Source organism: Rhinolophus ferrumequinum, chromosome 4, assembly GCF_004115265.2.
Source record: "Rhinolophus ferrumequinum isolate MPI-CBG mRhiFer1 chromosome 4, mRhiFer1_v1.p, whole genome shotgun sequence".
NCBI classification, from domain to species: domain Eukaryota; kingdom Metazoa; phylum Chordata; class Mammalia; order Chiroptera; family Rhinolophidae; genus Rhinolophus; species Rhinolophus ferrumequinum.
Genome location: NC_046287.1, coordinates 14,424,743 through 14,447,282, shown reverse-complemented (window position 1 = coordinate 14,447,282; position 22,540 = coordinate 14,424,743). Strand labels below are relative to the sequence as shown.

General features: G+C 37.8%; 1 protein-coding gene across 4 annotated transcripts in view; it reads left to right on the top strand.

Annotated features, from left to right (window-relative positions):
* DIAPH3 (diaphanous related formin 3) overlaps positions 1–22,540 on the top strand; it is a 441,105-nt gene that overhangs the window by 346,050 nt on the left and 72,515 nt on the right. For 3 of the 4 annotated variants that reach the window (XM_033105125.1, XM_033105126.1, XM_033105127.1), the window contains 2 exons: positions 444–539; positions 985–1,044. In XM_033105125.1, coding sequence (XP_032961016.1) covers positions 444–539; positions 985–1,044 — 156 coding nt within the window. Of the gene's footprint in view, positions 1–443; positions 540–984; positions 1,071–22,540 lie in introns of those variants that run through there. The other variant, XM_033105128.1, reaches the window with a different exon arrangement.

The following is a 22,540-nucleotide window of genomic DNA, read 5'->3' as shown; positions in this document are numbered from 1 at the left end:
ATAAATTTAGACAGCAGAATATCAGTAACACCAACGAAAACACTCCTACATCTGGTCGATTTTAGAACAGAAGCTGATTCTTTGAAAATCACCCATTTCTACAAGGGAAATGTGATTTATGATCACCTGAGATGCAGTCGTGACGAGAACCGCATTCTATTTAAAGTTATTGTGCCTCCGGACTATAAAAGCAGTGCTCCGAAGAGAGTCAGGGAACTTGGTCCTCTTTAGTGGACAGTAACACAGGCTCTAATGAGACAGATTTCATTAAAAGGTATTCGATTTATGAGGGTCAAAGTCCTATCATATTTTGAAATTGCTGGCTGAGTCCTGGCATCTGATCTTTTCTCCCCCACCATCACCATCACCGGTTTCTGTGTGTGCTTTGACATTGCTGCCATAACCCCGAGAGCTGATGGAATTCCCCGCATCTTTTTTCACAGAGGGTGATGAGACAGGAGTGATGGATAGTCTGCTGGAGGCCCTGCAGTCGGGGGCTGCTTTCCGCGACCGAAGGAAAAGGACACCGAAGCCAAAAGGTGAGCTTTATACTTGTTTCATGTTATTTTCTAGGGAACTATCACAAAGAACAACCCTTTTATATATATTTTTTAATTCTTTTAAAGTCATGTGTCAAGAATGTAGTGCTGTGGGCAATAGCTCCTCAGAAGTTTCATAACTTTTCTTAATCCTTCCCTGGTGATGACAAATGTCAGAGAGAGAAGCATTCCCGTTGGCCAGTGTCAGTAGCACATTACAAATCAATGCACTGAACCTAGAAAATCCCGATTAGTGTGACAAGTCTCATCGAAAGAACCATATGTACTTTATCCCAGTGGAGTTTACAGTAGCGTAATTAAATGGGAAGTAAAAGTCATAACATTGTTGCTTTGCTTCCAGAAATATTTAACCTTGGAAAAAAGTTTAATACTGTTACACTTCTTGAGATGAACAGACCTCTATATTTTCTTTTCTTTTTAACAGATATTCGGCAGAGTCTCAGCCCAGTGTCTCAGAGGCCTGTTCTGAAAGTTTGTAACCATGGTAATAAACCGTATTCATAAATTACACATTCTCTTATCTACTTTTATCCTGTTGATCTGTGATTTTAGGAGGCTGCTATGAAGTTCTCAAGTTTCAATATAACTGAAATTGTAAAAATGTGAGCATGGACATGTTTGCTGAGATTGTGTTCTCATGTTCTCCATCCTGACAGTATTGCCTGAGGTGGTGTCCAGGGTGCTCCTTCCAGGTCCCGAGTGAATGTTTTCTTCTTATTGTTTGAATTTATGTCACACATCTCTGATCAGTGTCGCCCAGGGTATCCATTCAAAAGCATTGTGCTCTTATAATACCATTTTCAGTAGTGGATTTACTTTACTTCAAGATACAATCTGAAATATTGAATCTGTTACCTATTTGACTCTGTCATATTTGTCAGTACAGTTTGAAATACTGTGATCAGCATTTTGACAAAATCATTAATATAGATGAGCTTCATGTGGTATTGTGGACGGATGTGCTAGGAACACTGAAAAGAAGGTGAGTTAACTTAGTCTCTGACATTTATGCAGTTGAGTCCTTGTAAAAACCCTAACCAACTCCTGCACACCCAGCCTCAGGGAGCCCTCTGCGTCTCTGCAAGGTGCCGGTCGTGTTGATTGGGTTTTATTTATTTTGGTTCCCTTTTCCTCGCTGCTGTGTATTAGAAGGTTCTCTTTACCTTCCTGAGTCAAAAACAAATCCATCCATTGTGACTGCCATTTCTTCAGAGTGTCACCAAAGTTCACCAGATTTATAAATGGAAAAATACTTGACAGATTGCATTCAAGGGTTGTTTTGGGTGCAGATGAGTTAACTTCTAGTACTAATGTGTGACTGAATAGAGAAACTTGTGCCAAATTTTCAGGATAGCCTAAAACAGTTATGAAGCAAATTAAAAAAAAGACGTAGATGTAATGTTCTCTTACTAGCAGTGAGAGAACCCTCCTGCTCAAGGTAAAGTATACGTGGTAGATGATGGATAAAGGAGGGAAAGGTAAAAATGCGAAATTTTATACAGATCTTTTGACTCTATTCAACAGTGTGTTTTTGTTATTATTTTGCCTTTCCCTATTCTGGAAAAAATGGATTTTAATATATCAGAGTAATTTATTGTGGATAATTAATTTCTAACTCTGGGTTTATGATTTAGAGTCACTGTGACGTACTAAATAATGGCAAAAAAAGTGTAGAGGACGATGTTTTCCTGGACCTTAGAGATTATTTTGTTTCATAGACGAGTATGTGGAAGCTCAGAGGCTAAAAGCTTTCCAAAAGTATAGAGCTAATTAATTATTGATACAAGTATTATTTTCATTGCATTTCTCTTTTGATTACATATAGATACTTTGATTATTTTTTCTTAGTACAATATATGAAATCAACAATTCAGCCCACATTGTACGTCATTAAAGAACCAAGGCCAACACAATGACCGTATGATTATGAGGGCATAGGTATACCCCTGCTATGCTTAATTTAAAATAAATAGTCTAGGTATAATGTGGAATAAGTAACCAAGTAAGTGAGAGGTAGAAAAGAAGATGAAGAAATGGGGGGAGATTGCGTAATCATGGAGCCTACGTTTTGATGGTTGAAAGAAGACTTCCAAGGCCTTGGTTTTCTCGTTCTTGTTCTTTTGTTGTTTCTTTATGCAACACAGAAGTATACCACTGACTGACTAATGTCACTCTCTTCCTAGTCTCTTCAGGGACTTCTCTTCCCCTGTACACTATATAGACTCTGTAAAATGCTTGTGACAAAGTTTTCACAAATACAAACTGTTTAGCCACACCTTATGGTGCATCTGCCTGCAATTTGATTGCACCCTCATTAGATGGTTCCCTTTTCATTAAGTAGTACAGTGGAACTGTTTTTTTCAGTTAGATGGATGTAGAGTAATCAGAAAGAATTCTATAAACTATATGCAATTAAAACCCCTAATGATAAAACTATTTAACTGTGACAAAATAAGCTAAAACATAATCAAAATTTTAGGCAAACAAGTATTACACACTTTTAGTGAACATCCATAACCTAAACAAAATCTTGCTATATTATCTTTATACTAAATCAATTCTTAATAGCCTTAATTTGGATTTGATTATCTATTTTTACTCTCCCACTTATATATGGAGCTTTGAGAGATTTTTATAGAAATAAGATTGTATTGCCTGCAGGCACAGCTGCTCTGCCACTCTAAGATTTGAAGTCAGAATTAAATGTGAAGCTAGTTAGATATTTTTGAATTAGTGTGTTTCTCCACAAAATAACTCTAAGGGAGGCACACAAGACAGGTTTTGTTGTTGATGTCTTACAACTTCACACATAGCCTTCCCCCTCCCTAATCCACTCAGTCTTGGGTCACCTTATTTCTTGACCTACCTTTTCACCAAACAGCAAGAATTTGTCTTGAGGCAGAATTATGAAATTTGTTAAGTTTTGCAGTGGTATCTGCTAAGCACTAGCTGCCTTACGGCTTCTTTGAAAACAATGAGGACAGCGTGAAACCAGTCTTTTTCTAGAAAACTTTATCTATCAGAGTACTAAATGTTGACAACCAACATTTCCATTTCTTTAAATTGTACCCTATTTTAAAGTAGAGCGAGCATACCGATTAATATAGTAAAATTATATGATTTTGCGAAATGTCATTGGCTTATTTTCTTGAGAAGCCTTTTTTGTTCTCTTTCTGATGAACTTGCACCTGCCAAATAACCTAAGAAAGAGAGCTATTAAAACACTAATTGTTTTTGACACCCTTACACTTGGGCTTTCAAGCAGAATCAAATGCTATCTGTAACTGTCATAAGACTTAAGTATTATTGAGGAGATTTTTCTGGGCCAGGAATGTAAAACAGGTTGGGTGATTTCACATTGTATTCAAACATCAGTCTCGCCTCTTTACTCTGTAGTCAAGCAAAAAGAAAAAAGGACTCAGCAGAGCTCCTGCCTAGATGTCCTGTGCGGAGTCGCGAAAGGCCTTTCTACTTTATACTCAGGCAGGACAACCTTTCGGTTTTGTCATTATCATACAGACTCTTCAGCATGAACAGGTTAAAAAGTTCTCAAGTAGTGAGAACTTGAAATTGTTGTTAAAAGGACAATTGTGTGAGAACTAGCAAAGGCCTTTCATTTCATGAGCTTTCACAATTGTATGCTGAATTGAAGGCTGGGACCCAAATGAGGGAAAAAGAGATAAAGAACTGTTATTTAAGGAAAGTAATGTCCTTGACTTCCCTGAAATAGTCATTATGATTAATGTGGCTCTTGTTCTGTTTGTCTTTGATAGCGGACTGTAATTACTATGATCTTTAAAATTTGTTCGGTTTGGGCTCACTGTAAATTTCTCCCTTTGCTTGTAGCATGGGCTCAGAATCTGGGTTTATAAGGACTCAATGGATAGACTTTAGAAGTTCCTTGAATTCTGTATTTATGTTTTAGATTTTTGAGTTTGGGCATTAACTGTGCCCCCACCACAAACCCCCGTCCCCGAAAAGGATCTATTGATTCTGTCAAATTTCTCTCCCCCCTCAGAAAATATTAAAGAATAATTGTTTGATTACTGGTGTGTTACAAATTTTCTCTGTTTCTACATGTGTATCTTAAAAGGAAGCCACCTGTACTATAACTGTCTCATTTAAGAACTAAACTTTCATTGACATGATCAAAATGTGGAAAACATGTCATGTGGTTGGCAGATCTATAATTTTAGGAACAAATAAATAGTTTAGGATTAACAGTTAAGATCCAATGAAACGGTGCTACCATGGAGGTTCATTTAGGACCCAGGGAGGGGACGGCATCATCTGTACCCAGGGCCATCATTAGTCTTGCTGGATGTCCCGGGAAGGAAGGTGTGCTGGGGCCACCTGATCTATGCAATCTGGAAGAAGCTGGCAAGGGAAAGAGAAGCCCGGGAAGTGGCAGTCAGCAAAGCGATTGGCTTCAGAAAATCCAGGTAAGGAAATGGTGGAGGGACACCTGGGCACAGACCGGAGTTACTGTCACTTCAGAAAGACGTTTCAGTAGAATAATAAAAAATGGAGCCAGACGGCATTGGGTGGAGCGGTTCTGTTCTTCTTAGAAGCCTGGATGTGACAGAGAGAGAGAGAGAGAGAGAGAGAGAGAGAGAGAGAGAGAGAGAGAGAGAGAGAATCGAAATAGCTAGAAATAAGTAACACTATAATGATGGGTTTATAGTTTAATGAGTAGGTTATGTTTCTTTGCCTTTTGTGTGGCATTGCTGTCTTTGCATTCTGGAGGGAAGGGATGACGATTTGGTGGGACAGTAGTTAGAGTGATGGGATGGGAGAACACAGGTTTGGAGAACCTGGACAGTAAAAAGGAAGGATGCCCAGAGAAAGGTAGATGCAAATATTGAGCAAGGGAGAGTTTGGAGGTCTCGCCTGATAACGTCTGTTTTCTCAGAGAACTAGGATATATGGTCTCCTCCTGAAAATGACAGTCTCCGGGCAGGGAAGGGAGCAAACACAGTGAAGGACGCCCATCTCTCTAGGGATTATGAGAGGTGACAGCTCAGGGAGACGCACACTAATTTGGTGACAGTGGCTCAGCTGGGAAGGGCGATTCTCACTTGTGTAATGACAGCAGTCTGTAAAGTGTGACAGGATGAAGAGTACCGATTTGCTTCCCAGGTCCTATGACAAAGGGCAGTTGTCCCCCCAAGAGCCCAAAGGTTCCAAAAATTAATCTCCAAATGTAACCATTGTGCTCAGTTTGGCAGAAGGCAGACAGAGTGTGCTTTAGAGCACCCGCCGAGCAGAGCCGTCCCATTTTTTAGAGGATAAGCTATTTCCTATCTTAAAACACTGTGGTAGTTATTTAGGACAATAATGCAAATCCTGTTGGGATGTCTTACACAGTGTGTTTCAGCATTGTTTGAGTGTTGTGTGACACATGACAAAGGTGTCCTAGCAGGGTAGAGGTGACCCTGATGCAGCTCTAGTTCCAGGCCTGTGCCACCTACATTGTGGGTGTGAGATCTTTTCCCACAGAACAACAGTTGGTGCTCAGCTCATTAACTCTGAGGTGCCATTATATTTGTGTTCATGTTTTATTTTATTTGCCCTCATTAAAGGTCTGTTTAGAGTAGCCACAGATACAAAAAAAAACACTTTTCCAGATGGTTGTCAGTTAAAAAAAAAAAAAAAAGTTTTGCTAAGTGCCTTCCTGGCACATAATAGTTACTTTAAAAAATAGCAGTAGTGGTTCTTATTCACTGACTGTTTGGGAAAGCATAAAGCTAGCCAGGATTTTGAATCTTGTTTATAGAAGCCTTGCATGATGTGGCTAAGCCGTCTCATTGTGAAAAACAGCATGGAGTCAGGTCTGGGCGTTAGAGGCAGAAAGGTCTGGGTTTGACTGCTTGACTTACTGACAGGTTGACCCTAGCCTGTTATTTCCCCCTTTGAATTTCGTTTCCCTCTGCTATAAAAAGAAAAATTTCACTATGTGCTTCATAGACTATTTGGGAGATTAGATGAAAGAATATGAGAGTAGTCTACTAAAGTACCTAGAATTGAGTAGCTTTTCAATAAATTCAATATATATATTAATCCCTCCTCATTTTCTCCCCTCTCTACCTACCTCCCATGATGCATTTGTCCACAGGAAGTTATTATAAATTTTTTAGCCAAGTGACAGTGGTATGCAGAATGGGTGTAATAACGAGGGAGATTGAAATTAATTTTCTTATGATGACTCTTTCCTATAGTGCAGTTGAAGTGCATTAAGTGCTGTGAACTAGGTGAGAGGACAAAGAGGTGAAAATTAAAAGACTGTATAGACTTTTGCTTTTAAAATAGAATAAGGTAGATTATTTTATCCTCCCTCCCCCCTTTCTCCTTGGAAGTGGATTCACCACAAAGCCACCAGGAGAAGAAATAACAAAAACCATTCTCGACTTGTGTGAAATCAAGACATCTTTAATCAGGAACAACATATAAAGACAGAAGGTGATGCAGGAAGGAGAAAATTGGAGTGCAGATATATTCGTTTCCATAACGAATCACCATAAATGAGGGGACTTAAAACAACAGAAGAACATTCTCTCACAATTCTGGATGCTAGAAGTCTGAAACCCCGGTGTGGGCGAGGCTGGTCCTCCCTGGAGGCCCTGAGGGAGCATCTCTTTCTCCGCTCTTCTGGTTGCCCACAGTCCTCAGCATCCCTGATGTGCAGCTTCATTCTGATACCTGACGGCATCTTCACATGGCAGGCTTCCTGTGTGTCTCTTCACAGGGCATTCTTAGGGTCACACCAGTCATTTGGTGAGGGCTCCCCCTATTTTAGTACAACCCCATCTGAACTTGATTACATACCCTATTTCCAAATAAGGTTACATACACAGCTACCAGCGGTTTGGATTTCAACATGTTTTGGGGACACAATTCAACCCACAACAGCAGGTGACCCCGATGAGAAACAGGCTGATTTACTCCACAGGACCTCATAATGGCTCCGCAATTACAGGTGCCAGGAACCGGCAGATGGAATGAGGTATAGAGCTGAAAGTAGAGGGATGTTAAAAAGAGCATTTCGACCTCCTCCAGGCACTGCCGCTCCGTAGTCCAGACATGGAACCATTCATTACCTGCTCTGCCCTCCCTCCCTTTCCTCTACCCGTCTAGGAGATGAGAGGTCAATTGTCTGCAAAAACTGTGATGCTTCTAGAATGGCAATCCAAGCCAGGATGAGGCGTACCATTGAAAAGGGATTACATGAACACTGAGGAGAAAGAAGAAATGGACGGCAAAATCCTCTTCTGGCTGCCTCTCACCGCTTATTCCTCAGAACACAGGAGCCAAGCTTATACTCCAAGCCGATCAAAGAATTTTCCTCTGAAGATAATGAATGATGTAGAGAGAAGGCCTTCAGATACTGGCATTTGGGCCCCCTCCGCTCCAAAAACGCAAGCTTACTGCACGAGTATCCCACAGAGAGGCCCACGAGTTAACATACCTACTCACAGAAAATGTTTTCTCTCAGATATTCATTTGTGCCAAGGATTCATCAGCTGACATTTGAGGAAAACAGTCAACATGAAAAAAAAGAGAGAGAGAGAAAAGAAAACCCAAACAAAGAAACTCGTAGTAAATAGGGAAAATGTGGAGAATACTATAATTAATAACTGTAAAGATAGCAAAGATTTCAATGATGAAAAGATTAGGATTAGAGATAGATAGATAGATAGATAGATAGATAGATAGATAGATAGATAGATAGATAGACAGATAGACAGATAGACAAACACAGATATTGCGTGTTCAATTCCAGATCACCACAAGAAAGCAAATATTGCAATAAAGCAAGTCACATGAATTTTTTGGTTGCCCAGCGCATATAAAAGTTATATTTACACTATATTATCATCTGTTAAGTGTGCAATAGCATTATTTCTTTAAAAACAACAACAACAACAACAACAATGTTCATACCTTAATTTAAAAATTCTTTATTGCTAAAAAACGCTCACCATCACCTGAGCCTATTGGGAAAATGGAGCCAATAGACTTGGTCGATACAGAGTTGTCACAAACCTTCAATTTAAAAAAAAAAAGAAAAATGTAATATCTGTGGAGTGCAGTAAAGTGATGTGCAATAAAATGGGGTATTCCTGTATACACAAAAGAATTATTAGGAAACATAAAAGATCTTTTGAATATGAAAAATTTAGTATCAGAAAAAACGTAGTACAGTATTTAGAAAAGCAGGAATAACAGTTGGTTCAAGGGGAAGATCAGGGGGCAAATGTAGAATTGGCAGATAATCTGATATATTTGACTATGTGTACAATTGTGTTATAAGCTTTGGGGACAAGTTTGGAAAGAGTGATAGGCACTAAGAAAATAAGAGGCAATTACTCATATTAACTCTAGAAAAAAGAAAAGTGATGTACTCATACTACTTGAATCTGACAGCCTTGTATGCTATTTTACAGTTACAATAATAATAATGCTTGGTAGGCAGACTCCAAGGTGGTCCCCAATGACCAGTGCCCCCGGTGTTCACACCCTTATGTAATCACCCCCAGTACATCTTCCAGGCTTAGTCTGTGACCAGTAGAATAATGCAGAAGTAATGGTATGTCACATCTGAAATTAGGTTACAAAAGATGCTGAGGCTTTCATCTTGGGTGCTCTGTAGTGCTTTCTCCCTCTCTGTTGCCTCTGTGGGGAACTATGTTGTGAGCAGCCCTCTGGAGAGACCTAAGTTGTGTGGAAATCAAGCTTCAATCAATTATAATAGGAAATCAGTAAGTAATGTCTAAAATTGATGAATCAAGTAACAGGAAGGGAAACATAAGTAAGGCAGAGAGGGACAAGAGTCTGCTACATTTCATTGGAGGCCTTTCGGATTTCTATGTAAAGTAGCCACTAACTAACTTTAAAAAACATTAAAATTTAGAAGTATCTACACCTGAAATCTATGTAGCTTTACTAACACTTGTCACCCCAATAAACTTTAGTTAAAAAAAATAATATTTAGAAGTATCAAAGGTGTTAATAGGCAACAGGAGGGCAATCGTGATAAGAAGACATCTCCAAGAGTAACGTAGTTGAATCCCTATTAAGATATAACCAGAAGCCAACACTTCTTTTTCATTCATAAGTTATGTCTCCTTTTCTCCTAAAATGCACTGATTATACTTTTGTTTTTTTATTTTTCCTTTTCATTTCCTCTCCCAATACTGTATGTAGTCCTAAAAGGGGACTTCTCTCTTATCTGAGCTTATCATTTTTATGTGATCTAGCAACTGGAGTGCCCTGCAGTACGCATTCCTAAAGAGTAGTAGGCAATGATAAGACTCAATGACGGTCGTGCCTCCAGCTCAGGATAATAAATGTGCTTCTCCAAATAAAATGGACACTTGTCCAACCTTTTTTTGTGTTAGTTAATATTGGTCAGTGATTTTGCAGCACACATCTCAGTATTTTCTTTCCCTGTCATTAATGTGACAGAAAATGACGAGTAATAGAGAAAATTGAGTACCACTCTACTTTTTCTTTTCTTTTGTTTTTTTGTTTTTTGATTTTGATTTTTTTTTTCCTCTTAGAACAAAAGTAGCCTTCCAGTCTTCTAGTGCTGCATAAGAAGGTGATGGCTAATCTGCAATTTGTACCTACTTAATTCTTGAAAAACAAGAGAATGAGATGAAATTAGCATTTTGAGTCATTAATGTTATAATAATTGGCTCTTCTGTAAGTGTCTTAATGCATTATACTGGACTTGTGAAAGCCAAAGAGGTAGCTAGTATAGTGGCACCTATTTGTGATTTGGAGGGAAATGGTGGCTCCCTTGTTGTGTGACTACTTGTTATGTCGTCTAGGTAAGGAGATAAATATTAAATATTTTTCTACATTTAAAGGGTATATAAATTCATTGAAGAAAACGTTGACATGCATTAAGAAAGTTGAATGTCCGCTTGACTTCCAAGTAAATTAGAAATTATTAGTGTTAGCCTTGATGACATTATTGTGATGTGACAGCATTTGGCTTAAGTAGTTTCACCATTTATTAGCACTGATATTAGAATAAATGATAATGATCGTTAAGTGCTATGTACATTATCATTTAACTAATCATGCTTGCAATCTCCTTCTATTAGTCAAACCTCTTTTGGTTAATTAGTTAGAGGAGCTGTCTAAGCCCGATATCCAGAGGAATAATGAAATAAAGGAACATTGAAATATACTAAAGAAAGTGATAATGTATCACCATTTTCCTCATAGATTGATTTTATTTACCCTCACCTAGTCCATTATAGCAGTCTCAAGGTTAAAAGGTTCTGGCAATATTTTTATTTAGAAATATAATGATTAGGCTTATTAAATTATATGTGTATACTTTACTCACTAAAGCACTTATGAAACAGAAATGTGCTAATATGATACGCAAATAAAAACAAAATCTTCATTTACCAATTTACCCATATTGAAAGATGAACCAACAAATACTGCTGAGATTCAACATTAAAAATGTTAATAGCATCTTGTATTTTAGTTCTGACAATCCAATAACTCAAAATGTATAAAATGTCAAGTCTACAAATATAAGACACAGCTAAGAAAATTTTATCCGTCCTTTTATTACTTACTTCTTATTAATATAATTAGCCTGAAGAGTTCTTACGCTGATGTTTGATAAACCATGAACAGGGTTTTATTTATAATCCACTAGAATTTTATCAGTAGGTGAAAAGCACATTTTCATACCTTTTTTATGGTCTTTCTCATCTCCTAAAGAAGGGGAGAAAGGATAGGGAAAAACATCTTTGGAAATTCACTGTAATCTGTCATCAGGCGCCTTTGCAGATGATGATGCCGGTGCTCTATTTTCGAGTGTGCAGACAGAAATAAATGAAGGCACGGTGTGTGGAGAGCTGTCCAGTCCAGTCTCACAGGGCAGAGGAGCACCGCCCGAGAGAGTGGTTCTCCTGGGATCGGCGCTACACTGGCAGCCTTTGGCAGCAGCCTCCTCTAATAAGCCTCGAGCTTTTTTCATCACTTCCGAAACACTGGTCTTTCTGTTTGCTACTCACTTGCTGGAAACTGGACATGACCTATTACTCTCCACTCTGTTATCCTCTTTTCTCTTCATTCACTGATCCCCATTCCCTTTCTTCCCCTAAACATAAAACGCATGATCTGTTCAGGAGGAGAAATAAACATATTCAGTAATGGAATGAAGTCAGAGAAAGTCAGTGACTCTAGGTACTTTGTTGTAGAAACTTACATCATTTCCTGGAAATGACTCTTGTGTTTTCTACATATTTGTTTGTTTTAAAGCCAGAAAAAGGGAGGGTTTTGAAAGTAACTTTTTATATAATGGTTCTGTGATGAGTTTTTGTATCTTGCTAGCATACCTTCCTTGTGGTAATTTCTATGCATCTAGGTCCATGCCTATCTGTTTTAAAATGTGTAATTTATTTTTCCCATGTTGTCAGTCCAGTAAGGTTAGTCACACGTTCCTCTTCTAACCAGATCTCCTGTCCTATCCAGAATCCCCTCGTAGTTTTGCACTAAGATCTTCATTCACCTTGTTACTGTCCTCTTTCAAGAAATACCAAACACGATTTCTAAATTACCTAGATCTTCCAGTAAGAGACCTCAAATGACAGGTCTGGTCCATATTTTGTGTTAAAAGAGCAAGCATGTTGTAGGCTGCCACTTGCTTGCGTTCTTCTGTTAAATTCTGTTTAATGCCCCCTCTCCCCCGTCCATTGTCTTGTCCTCCATGTTATGTGATCGTAATCCAGGGCCCCTTAGCTTCTCTGACTGAACTGCAGACATTCTAAGAACGTCATTCCAGAAAACCTGACTATGTCATGGTAAAGATTTCAGAAAACCATTTATTAAATGAATGAATGCATGAATGAATGGTTAAATGAGGGAGTGACTGTGTGAATACAAGAAAGAATAAACACGTGACTACATAACTAGGTCTTGAAGTTGGACCTCCTAACTTTAAGTCTAATGTAAATTCCAGTGTGCCTAAATGTTTTCTATTCATCAGGAAATACTTCCTGAGTGTGGTAAATTATTGTCAAATCTCGTGCTCAACTTGTAGCTGACAAACATGAATCAGGGGTCCACTCTCAAGATAACAAACTTATAACACATTTAGATTTAAATTTATGATAACATTTGAGTGGCTTATTTATAAACTACTTTTAAATACATAGTCTATTATGAAAGGGAAAATAATCCTTCATATTTATCCCCAAACACATGATTCCATTGTTGGTGAGTTAGAGCCATATTAAATGAATACATATAAGTTTCTCCTAGAAGATGACTTTTATTTATGTGTCTCAAAAAAAAAAAAAAAAATCCAGCATCTTCCAAAGTCAAATTTGCAACATATTAATTAAGGTAGTTTTAAATTGAGAAAGTATTGATATGAAGTAGAAATTACTCTTATTTTTGAATGTTGATTCTATTCTAGGGACTGGGGGAAAAGATGTGTGGTTTACTAAGCATGTGTTCCTAAGTTTATCACCTTCCATGTTTCTTCCTCTATGAAAGGTGGTATTAGATAAATAAACAGTTATTCTTTTATGACTTAAGCCTCCCTCTCTGTTTTTTTAAGACTGAATATCCATTTTGATTAACATTTATAGTCAAGCTCTAACACATGGCAGTACAGTATCTCATCTATTCTGATTGCTATGTTTGAAACAATTGAGCTGCCATTGGGATCAAATATACCCATTAAAAGTAAAATAAATGTTGAATTTGTTTAAAAACCAATGTATTTGAGTTTTCTGATGGAAACATCTACTAAGAATAGAATATTTTTTTAAATACAGAGAAGTGTAAAGGAGAAAAAATTTACCCATAACGTAACTACTTACATGGAAACATTACTGGCATTGATCTTTCTAATTTTTAAAATACATACATTATTAAATTCAGACATGCTGTGTCTAGTAACTCTGTTATGAGTATTTTCCATATAACATTAATTCCTCTTTGCAACGATTTAATGACTGTATAGTGTCTGTAGTAAGGCTGGGCCATACATTATTTAACCAGCTTCCCTAGGGTTTGACCTTTCGATGCTTTTCAATTTTTTGCCGTTTTAATAAACAGCAGTATTTCTTCAGGAGCGGTTAACAGATGGACAGTTTGAAGGCTTTTGATGCATACTGCCACACTGACGTGTGTGGGATGAAGGGATTGGACTAACTTATATCCACCTGGCTGCAACGGCAGCGTCTATTCCTTAAACCCTTGACTGCCTAGGTGTGCCTCAAATTTTTTACCAGTTAGACAAAATGATGTCTCACTGTTGTTTTCCACTTTTAATTATTAATGAAATTGAATCCTTTTCTTTTATTATAACTTACAAAATGTGAGGGCCAGGGAAACAAGAAAGGTGGGTGGGGGGAGAGAAACTTTCTTAGTATTTCTTATCAAACTATATCATCCACAAAAGAAAAATCATAAACTTTAATGTTATCTCCTCTATCTTATTTCTCCAATAGGAGCAATTATTACTATTTGTGATGATTTTTCAATGATGCCAGCCCAGGAGTAGGTTTTACTTATGCATTTTGACTGTTAATAATAACAACACATACAATCAACTCTTGATTTATTGGAGTAATGAGATGGAGATGGGGGATGGAAATCGGAGATAGACCTAAATCCTAGTGGTACCTAAATGGTTCAAGCATAGCTCAGAGGGACTAACCTCAGAGGGACTTGTACCTCCTTCCCCAGGGATTTTGGGTCGTTAAGCAGCAGCTTAATAGATCTGTAAAGATGCTTGTGGTCAAACTGAATCTACTTGATGCCAACGGAGCTGGTTGAAAGGTAAAGAAAGTGAGACAACCAACTTCCAGATGGTTTTAACACCAATTTTAACAGATTTCTTTTCACTGAATATACCATATGAATTCATTTAATAAGAGATATTTCCTCAATGGAGGTATTTGTACATTATGATCACTTTGTTAACTATGATTTTTGATATTTATAATTGAGGTACCCTATTTACTTGGAACAATTTGAGATGACTTATAAAAGAAGGTATATAAGAATTCTGTAATTGTAAGAGAAACAGATGCTGTAAGAGAACAGAAGTAAATTGGCCCCTTAACTTAGAGACTTGTTTCTCAACTTCAGCATCTCTCCGAATCACCCAGGGGACTTACCCAAGCACTGGTTGCTAGACCCAACCCAGAGTTACTGATGCAGAAGGTTTGCAGTGGGCGTGAGAATGTGCATTTCTCACAGATTCACCCAGGAGCCACACAGTGAGAACCACAGCTCTAGCTCTTCCCATTTCTCTTTGGATTCTTTGGGATCATCATTGATTAATGGTAGTTGGGTTTTCTGTTTGTTTGTTTTTGTTTGTTTTTTGTTTTCAGATAGTTTTTTTTGTGAACCACATATCCCGCCACTGGCTGATCATACCCAATAATAGCCATGTTTTTATTTTCGTAAGGCTTTTCATGTGGATATAAAGGATATGATTGGTTGTATGTCCCAGTGGTTTTGAGTCTTGGCCACATTAGAAACACCTAGAGAGTTTTATGTAACACCAATACGGAGCCTTATCGCCACGTATTCTCGTTTAATTGGCCCATGAGGAGTCTAGACACTATACTTTTTAAAACTCCCTTTGTGATTCCAGTGTTCGGCCAGAATTGTGAGCCACTGATGGGTAGAGAGAAAAATAGCCCATGTTGGCAACAGGTAATTGGTTGTTTCATTTGTGGGTTTCTTTTTTTTTCTTTCTTCCCCCTCGCCCCATCAATGTGTCTAGGTACTCCTCCCTATTTTTTGGAGGAATGGGGTATGTTTTCGGTTCTTAAGTATGCCATTTTGTTCTGCTCCTAATTGGACTTCATCTGTTTTTGATGAACCATTTCTCAAATCTGTAGGTAATTTTAAGGTAATTTTAAATTCTGTTTCTTTTGTCTAAAGTGTTTAACCTGCCCAACTAAATAGCATTTGCAAGTTGAATAAGCAGATTTCCAATTTCCTAATTGAGACCGTGCTCATTAGGTTTTAATATTTTATCATTTTACTGCCAATTATTTTCACCGTGTGGGTGATGCCATCTTGACTTTGCCCTGGCTGCGCACATTTTCATTATGAACTTTTGTTTAGTGCCCAGAAGTTGTGTGCTTTTCGGTCAAATTCGATGACTTCTACATAGTTGAAAATAAGAGTTGGATCTGACTCCATGTACTTTGAACTATCTGAGGAGACTATGTATATAATATGAGCGGCAGAACAACACAGAATATATAAGCGTTTAAACACAAAAATTGAACATTGAAAAGACAGGTCATAGATCAGGTGGATGTAATGTAATGATCTAACCAGGGCTGATAGAGTAGAGATAAGACTACCACCACCTGCTACTTACTAGCTGTGTAACTTTGATGAAGTTATTTGCTCCTTGTGCCTCAGTTTTGTCATTCATAAAATGGGATCTTAATCATTTCTGCCTTGGTTTGTTGTAAGGATTTAAATCAGGTAAGGCATGGAAAATTCTCAACAGAGCTTAACAAATAGCAACAATTCAAATAAATAGTAACAATTGAGTCAATTAATTGAGGAATTAATAGAAGGCATTTTACGTTTGGTTTGACAGGGCTGATAATTAATCCACGTGACAGAAGGATGATTGGTCTGGGATCTGTCTTCATTGACTAATGAGGCTAATCTGGAACCTTTGGTTTTTACGAGTTTAAGCATGTTTTTCTGTAAGCAAACAGTTTAGATTTTCATTCTCAGCGCTCTGTGTTTATTATTGGAAAGTGTGCTTCTGCAGATAACTAACTGGAGCTACTAAGTGACAAAGTTAGAATTCAAACTCAGGACTTCAGTCTACAAGTTGATCTTTGCTAAATGGTAGGAACAGCCCCAGACATAAGGCGTGAAGGGAATGGGAATCTAGAGAGGGTGCCAAAGAAATGTATACACATTTTAAGAAAGGAAAAAGCTATTAAAATTGTAATACTCAATATACATCAGTAACAAAAGATGAATACAAATCACATTTGACTTCTGCAATTACAACAGGTGCTCAAAGTGGTTACCATCAGCGACCAGACACTTCTGATTATGGCGAACTACTGCTTGAGCAACGTTGACTGAAGTGTCCCCTTGTATACATATTTTTGGCACCCCTGGTATTTTAGCACAAAGGTCCCAAAAAGAATAAAGTAACCAGTATTTGACGACTTACTGCATGTACAACATCGTTGAGTGCATAATTTACATTGTCTCAAACTGAAGCTTAGAAATGTTAAGTAACGTGCCCCGAGTCATACAGCCAATAAATGACAGAGCCAAGAATTGAACCCAGAACTATGACAGCAAATTCCATTCCCTAAGTCACTTCAAAAAAATGCCTCTCTTTGAATGGAATCAGGAAATTACTTTTTTTGGAATAGAAGATGCTTTCAAAAATTACAGAATTAGAGTAGAGAAAGATAAGGTGGAGGCAGGAGTTGTGTTGAACTTCCTCTATTGTGACAGAATAAGTGGGGACAATCAGCTGAGAGATTTTTCTCTTGAGTTTAGCATGTATTTAAACTAGTTAAATAGCTGAAAAGGAGGTGTCTGGGAAGAAAGGAGCTGCAGATGGACTAAATGAGGGTTTTAGAAATAGAAATAGATTAGAAGGGTGGGTTAAAAGGGTAGGCAATTTGTATACTTTATCTTCTTTTCTCCATTGGTTTACTTAAAATAAGTAAACATCAAGGGTTATTTCTTTGAGCCCATAAATACTACCAGTTTTTTGGTGAAACAATTTTTATAGCACTTTGCAGATTTTAGAGTGCTTTTACATACGTTATTTTGTTTGATTATAACGTATTGGTGGGCACTTTTACAATTTGCTTCTATTATCCTAAAATATTCATAAGTAAGTACAGTAAACATGTTTATAGCAAGTTGGTTAAAGTCACAACTGTACTGGAGTTTCTTTGCACATATCTTTTATTTCGTAATGTTTATTTCAGTATAAATGACAAATTTAATTATGATTTTTAAAAAATGTAGGTATTATTTGGAATACTGGCCATCGGGTAGTGTCATGGAGGATCCTTGCTTTTTTTTTTCTTCTCATTTTACACCTTTTTCTATCTCTGTCCTTGTTTTTGTTCTCTGTCCTTGCTTCACTAGCATTAACCCATTGCAGGATGATCTGAACTATCCAGGCAGCATTTCAAAAGCTGTAAAGCAGAATTATTTCTGCCAGACAGTAAAATATTCTTCCCTTTCATCCTACTGAAAAAAAGTGTTTACTTTTTGAAATCTTTTATAAAATAAAAATAAATGTCTACATAAGTTAAGGGATACAATTTCTGGTCAAACTATTTACATATATGTTTGAACCAAAACCAGTACTAGGTAATACGCTCAGTGAGAGTTCAACTCTTTGTGTGTCTTTACCCCCGACCCACTCACATCCCCAGATAATTATTTGCAAAATGTGATCAAATTAAGCATCACTATGCTTATCATATATACTATTATTTTTTTTTAATTTAGATGTTTTCCATTATAGAATTTGTACTTACTGTTATTCTAAAAAGAGACCAACGCTTTAAAATTAATGCGTTATTGCTAGTTGTGCTGTAACACTTACAATGAAGGTGAAGGAAAGAAAATGCTGTAGGGTGGATTTAGTTTTGAGTTTCAGCTTTGCTGCTTCTATGCTGGCAGTTGCTGATTCTCTTTGCACCTTTGTTTTATCATCTGGCAATGCACAGAAATGATGCCCCCTTTATAGGGTATTTGTGAAAGCTGAATTGAACAAGCCATGCAAACCCTATGCGTTCAATCAATGTGAACTATTGTTATTGATAATAATATTTGGTCCTGTGTTGACAAGGATGTTGGCGGAGATGGAGACAAAGATGGAGACTGTACTCTAGAAATATTTGAGTTTTGAACATTTTAGAAAGGAAGGAAAACAAAGTCAATTATACCAACTAGCCTCATTGTTCTGCCACCTGGGAAGTGCCCTGGATCAGATCACGGAATGCTTTACATGACTGAGTAGCACTGATACAATAGTGTAGCTTGACTGCAGAACCATTTTAGGACAGCCAAAGTGGCTTATTTTTATGTAATTTAGATTAATTTTTCCATTTTACTTGTGCTGCTACCAAGCCAATTTCAAAACATTTTCAGTTTTCTGCTTTATAAGTTTACATCAAAAACAGTGTGATTGATAATGCCCCTGTTTGATTTAAAATGATTTAGAAGACCTGCAAGATTGTAGCTCTTGCTATAAATTGCTTCGACAGTGTTGCTGTTTCCTTCATTCCATTATAAACATCTAGAGGTTGGTTGAATATCCAGGTATAAGAAAGTACACGTTAAATTTTCACCGGTTATATACATTTATATCATAGCAACTAATTCAGGAAACATAGATTTGTAAATAACACCGTTGCAGCAATAAAAGTTATGGCTGCCTCTTAAGATAGGAAATAGGAAAATCAAGTTAAGAGGAATCTAATTTAATCACTCTAATCATTTTACTGGAATTTCAAAAGAATGGATCAATAATGATATTTTGTCTCACGCTATTAACAGCCAGAACTATGGCTCACAAAATTTAGAAATCAATTCTTGTTAATTAAACTTAAATATGATGGCAGAGATCTTTGTACCATGAATCGAGAGCCTGATCTCCGGCTATTTTGTTTCATACTTAGTATAATATACAGTACACTGTTCTCAGCCAAAGCCCTATGTTGTCTGGGCAACTCCCGTTGCCATAGCAATGAAATTCTTTTGCGGGAGCAGGGCGAATGCTAATTGTAGCCATTTGTTGTTCCTTCTGTCGATCCCTTAACTAGCACAGTTGTCGAGCAGCCAGAGACGTTGGGTGAACAGCACGCAGTGCCCCCAAAAGCATTGCTGCTGAAGGCAACCGCCTGCTCTGCTTAAAAATCATTTGAGCAGCCGACAGTGCTGACAGTGCCACTACGTGGGCAGAGGCACAGCTTGACTCAGACCCTGACAACTGTTGATCTGGGACTTAGAGGCAAAGAGGAGACTGTTTAAAACCTGTTGAGAAGGTACTGATGACACAGAGATTAATTTGACACCCGAGCCTCAGAGGTGGGTACCAGGCATATCACAGCAACTGTTTCTCTAGGCTACATTCCATACCTGAATGCCCAAAGGCTGTGGGAGACAGATCAATGGTTCCTTCCTTTATTTCCATCTGAACCTGCATTCCTGCAGCCTCCGGTAAAAATATGCATTTGGTTGGAACCAGCCAATTGTAATTCACATAGTTATTAGATTCAGTTTGTACTGGTAACTCCCACCCCTCTTTACAGCCCCTTATTTTTACAGACTTTTGATTTAACTTCCAGAAATGAGTTGAAACTGAAAATCAACTCAACGTAAATGAGAACAGACTCCTTTTGAAAAATAAATGACAAAGTTGTATTTACCTATTGTATGGCCTTTCTTGCTAGTTTAATTCGAGAAAATGTCTTAAACCTGGCAATAATTCATTGTAAAACCTAATTGCTCCAGGTATTTCGGGAAGAAAAAAATTAATGGTAAGAAAAATTATAATGGTAAGAGAAAACTTGTGAGGTACTATTATATCTTCCCTTTAAGCGTGTATTGACCCATAAATGTGATCAAGTTCATGAGGTTTGTTAAACCAGCTACTGTGTAAACATGGTGATAAATTTCAAGGTAGTTTTTTTTAGGTATAAATTTAACATATATGCCTGTTAACTGAATAAACTGAAGGTGCGTCCTGGCTGAAATATTCTTAAAATTCGGTATTAACTAATATTGTAGGCTGTTGTCAAGATACTCCTCACTATAGCTTTATGTTTGTTTGTATTGAAATAGTCAAAATTGGCATAAAGATGGCCGAGTCATAACTACACGATCCTCTGTTACTGGAGAGCAGGAAAAGAAGGCCTTTCATTCGATGTGATTCTTTTTTTTCCTTGAAAGAACTCCATGTAGAGTTGTTTATATCACTTCTCCTGCTCTTTCCAGGAAGACAGCTACCAGAGTATACCACTCAGTGCCCTGCAAGAAATTAGTTTCTGACGATGGTGGTCATAATAAGTCATCTGCATGTTTCAAACACTAAACCAATCAGTCCCATCTCATTGATTAAAATACATACTCAGTCCATAAATTCCAAGGAAAAAATACTTGAAATTTATTGGTGAAATTTTCTAAGACCTACTGTTTTCTTCTTTTCATAATTTGTAATTAAGACAAAAAAATCATACCTATAAATTATATAACAAATACTGTTTTCTAAATAGTATGTACATTTTGTTTGTAAATTTTATGTGCAAGGTAGCTTAGATATTTCTTAATGAGCTCTATGGAATATTTTTAAAGGTTATTTTCATTAACTCTTCAACTTTAAAATATTTGGCTGTACTTCTAAAACACTGTATTCCCAGCATAATAAATGATAAAAAGAGCTCTTAAAGGTAAGAAATACTCTTAATTGCTCAGTCAACAGAGATCAACAGAGATCAAGTTACTGTCCAATTTACCAGCCATCGTGGCTGCCAGTGCCCTCAAGTGATTAGGTCTACCTTAGGGTTCTGAGAACAAACGAAGTCTAAAATATCCTTGCCGGGAGAGTGCACATCCATTCTGCCCTGGCAGAGAGAATTTGTGTTAACATAAAACTTCGCAGTGGGCTGGACGATAACTGGCAGGGTAGATTCCGTCATGATCAGGCCGCAGCATAGCCCTCCCGAGAAATAAAAGTAGACGTCCTCACACTGCCAAAGTTCTTTTCCTTAATGGGCAGGGAGATGAAAGGCCTCAAAGGATGGGGAGCGTTCTAATATCAAGGAGTGTTCTGAAAGCACACGATGATAATACCAAACCTCATCAGGAAAGCCAGCTGTTAGGTGTAAGTACCTAGAGCCCCCACCCAGCATCCTTCCCGGAGCAGGAACGTGACCGCTGCGGACGGTTCCATAGGCTTCCTCCAGTGGAAGAGCCTGCAGCCTGGTTTGTTGTGTTGGATGCTCCGTAGGCCTTTGCTTCTAGTGAGGCTGACATCTGCCCCGCTAAGCTCATTTGGGCCAAGACAAACTAAAGCGTTCCCAAACAATTTCTGGTGGAAGGTGACAGTCCACAGACTTTTAGAACCCAGTCTCTTGATTGAAGTGGGACTTACAAAGGGTCTATCACCTGGGAAGGAAGAGTTGAATATGAGGAAAAGAAATACAAGCGTCAAACGGGTACCCCTACCCTCCATCAGGTATGGATGACAGGATAATGACTTCCTGAAATGAGAAGAATATAATCATACTTGTACTGTGTTTCCCCAAAAATAAGACCTAGCTAGACCATCAGCTCTAATGTGTCTTTTGAAGCAAAAATTAATATAAGACCCGGTATTATATTTATTATACTATATTATATGATATGATATTATGTTATATAAAACCCGGTCTTATAGTAAAATAAGACCGGGTCTTATATTAATTTTTGCTCCAAAAGACACATTAGAGCTGATGGTCCAGCTGGGTCTTATTTTCGGGGAAACACGGTATATCATTCAAATGTGAGACAGTTGCCCATTGAGGAAGGAGCGTGTCCACAGTCGGGTGTAACTCAGGAAAGCCAAGAAGAGATGTTGTCTCGGTGCTCATAAAGTTAGATGGCTTCCTCTTTCAACTTGAGATCTCTTTTGAGGCAGGCCCCAATGGCCAAGACTGAACCTGAACCAGATGGCTTAAAAGAACCACTCCGTTGGGAAAACGAGAGAATGAGTGACCCGAATTTTAAAATCCTATTTTAACCCCTGCTCAAACCACTCACTCCTTGTCCCTCCTTATAAATAAAAGATGACTGAAGGAGCTATTTCCCACTCTGATCTTCCCACTGTCCCCCCAGGAAGGTCGATGGATCATTCATTCTAGCAATGAATAGATCAAGGCTGGCTGATTGACAAATCTAGCTGTAAAATCTGTACCTCGTAT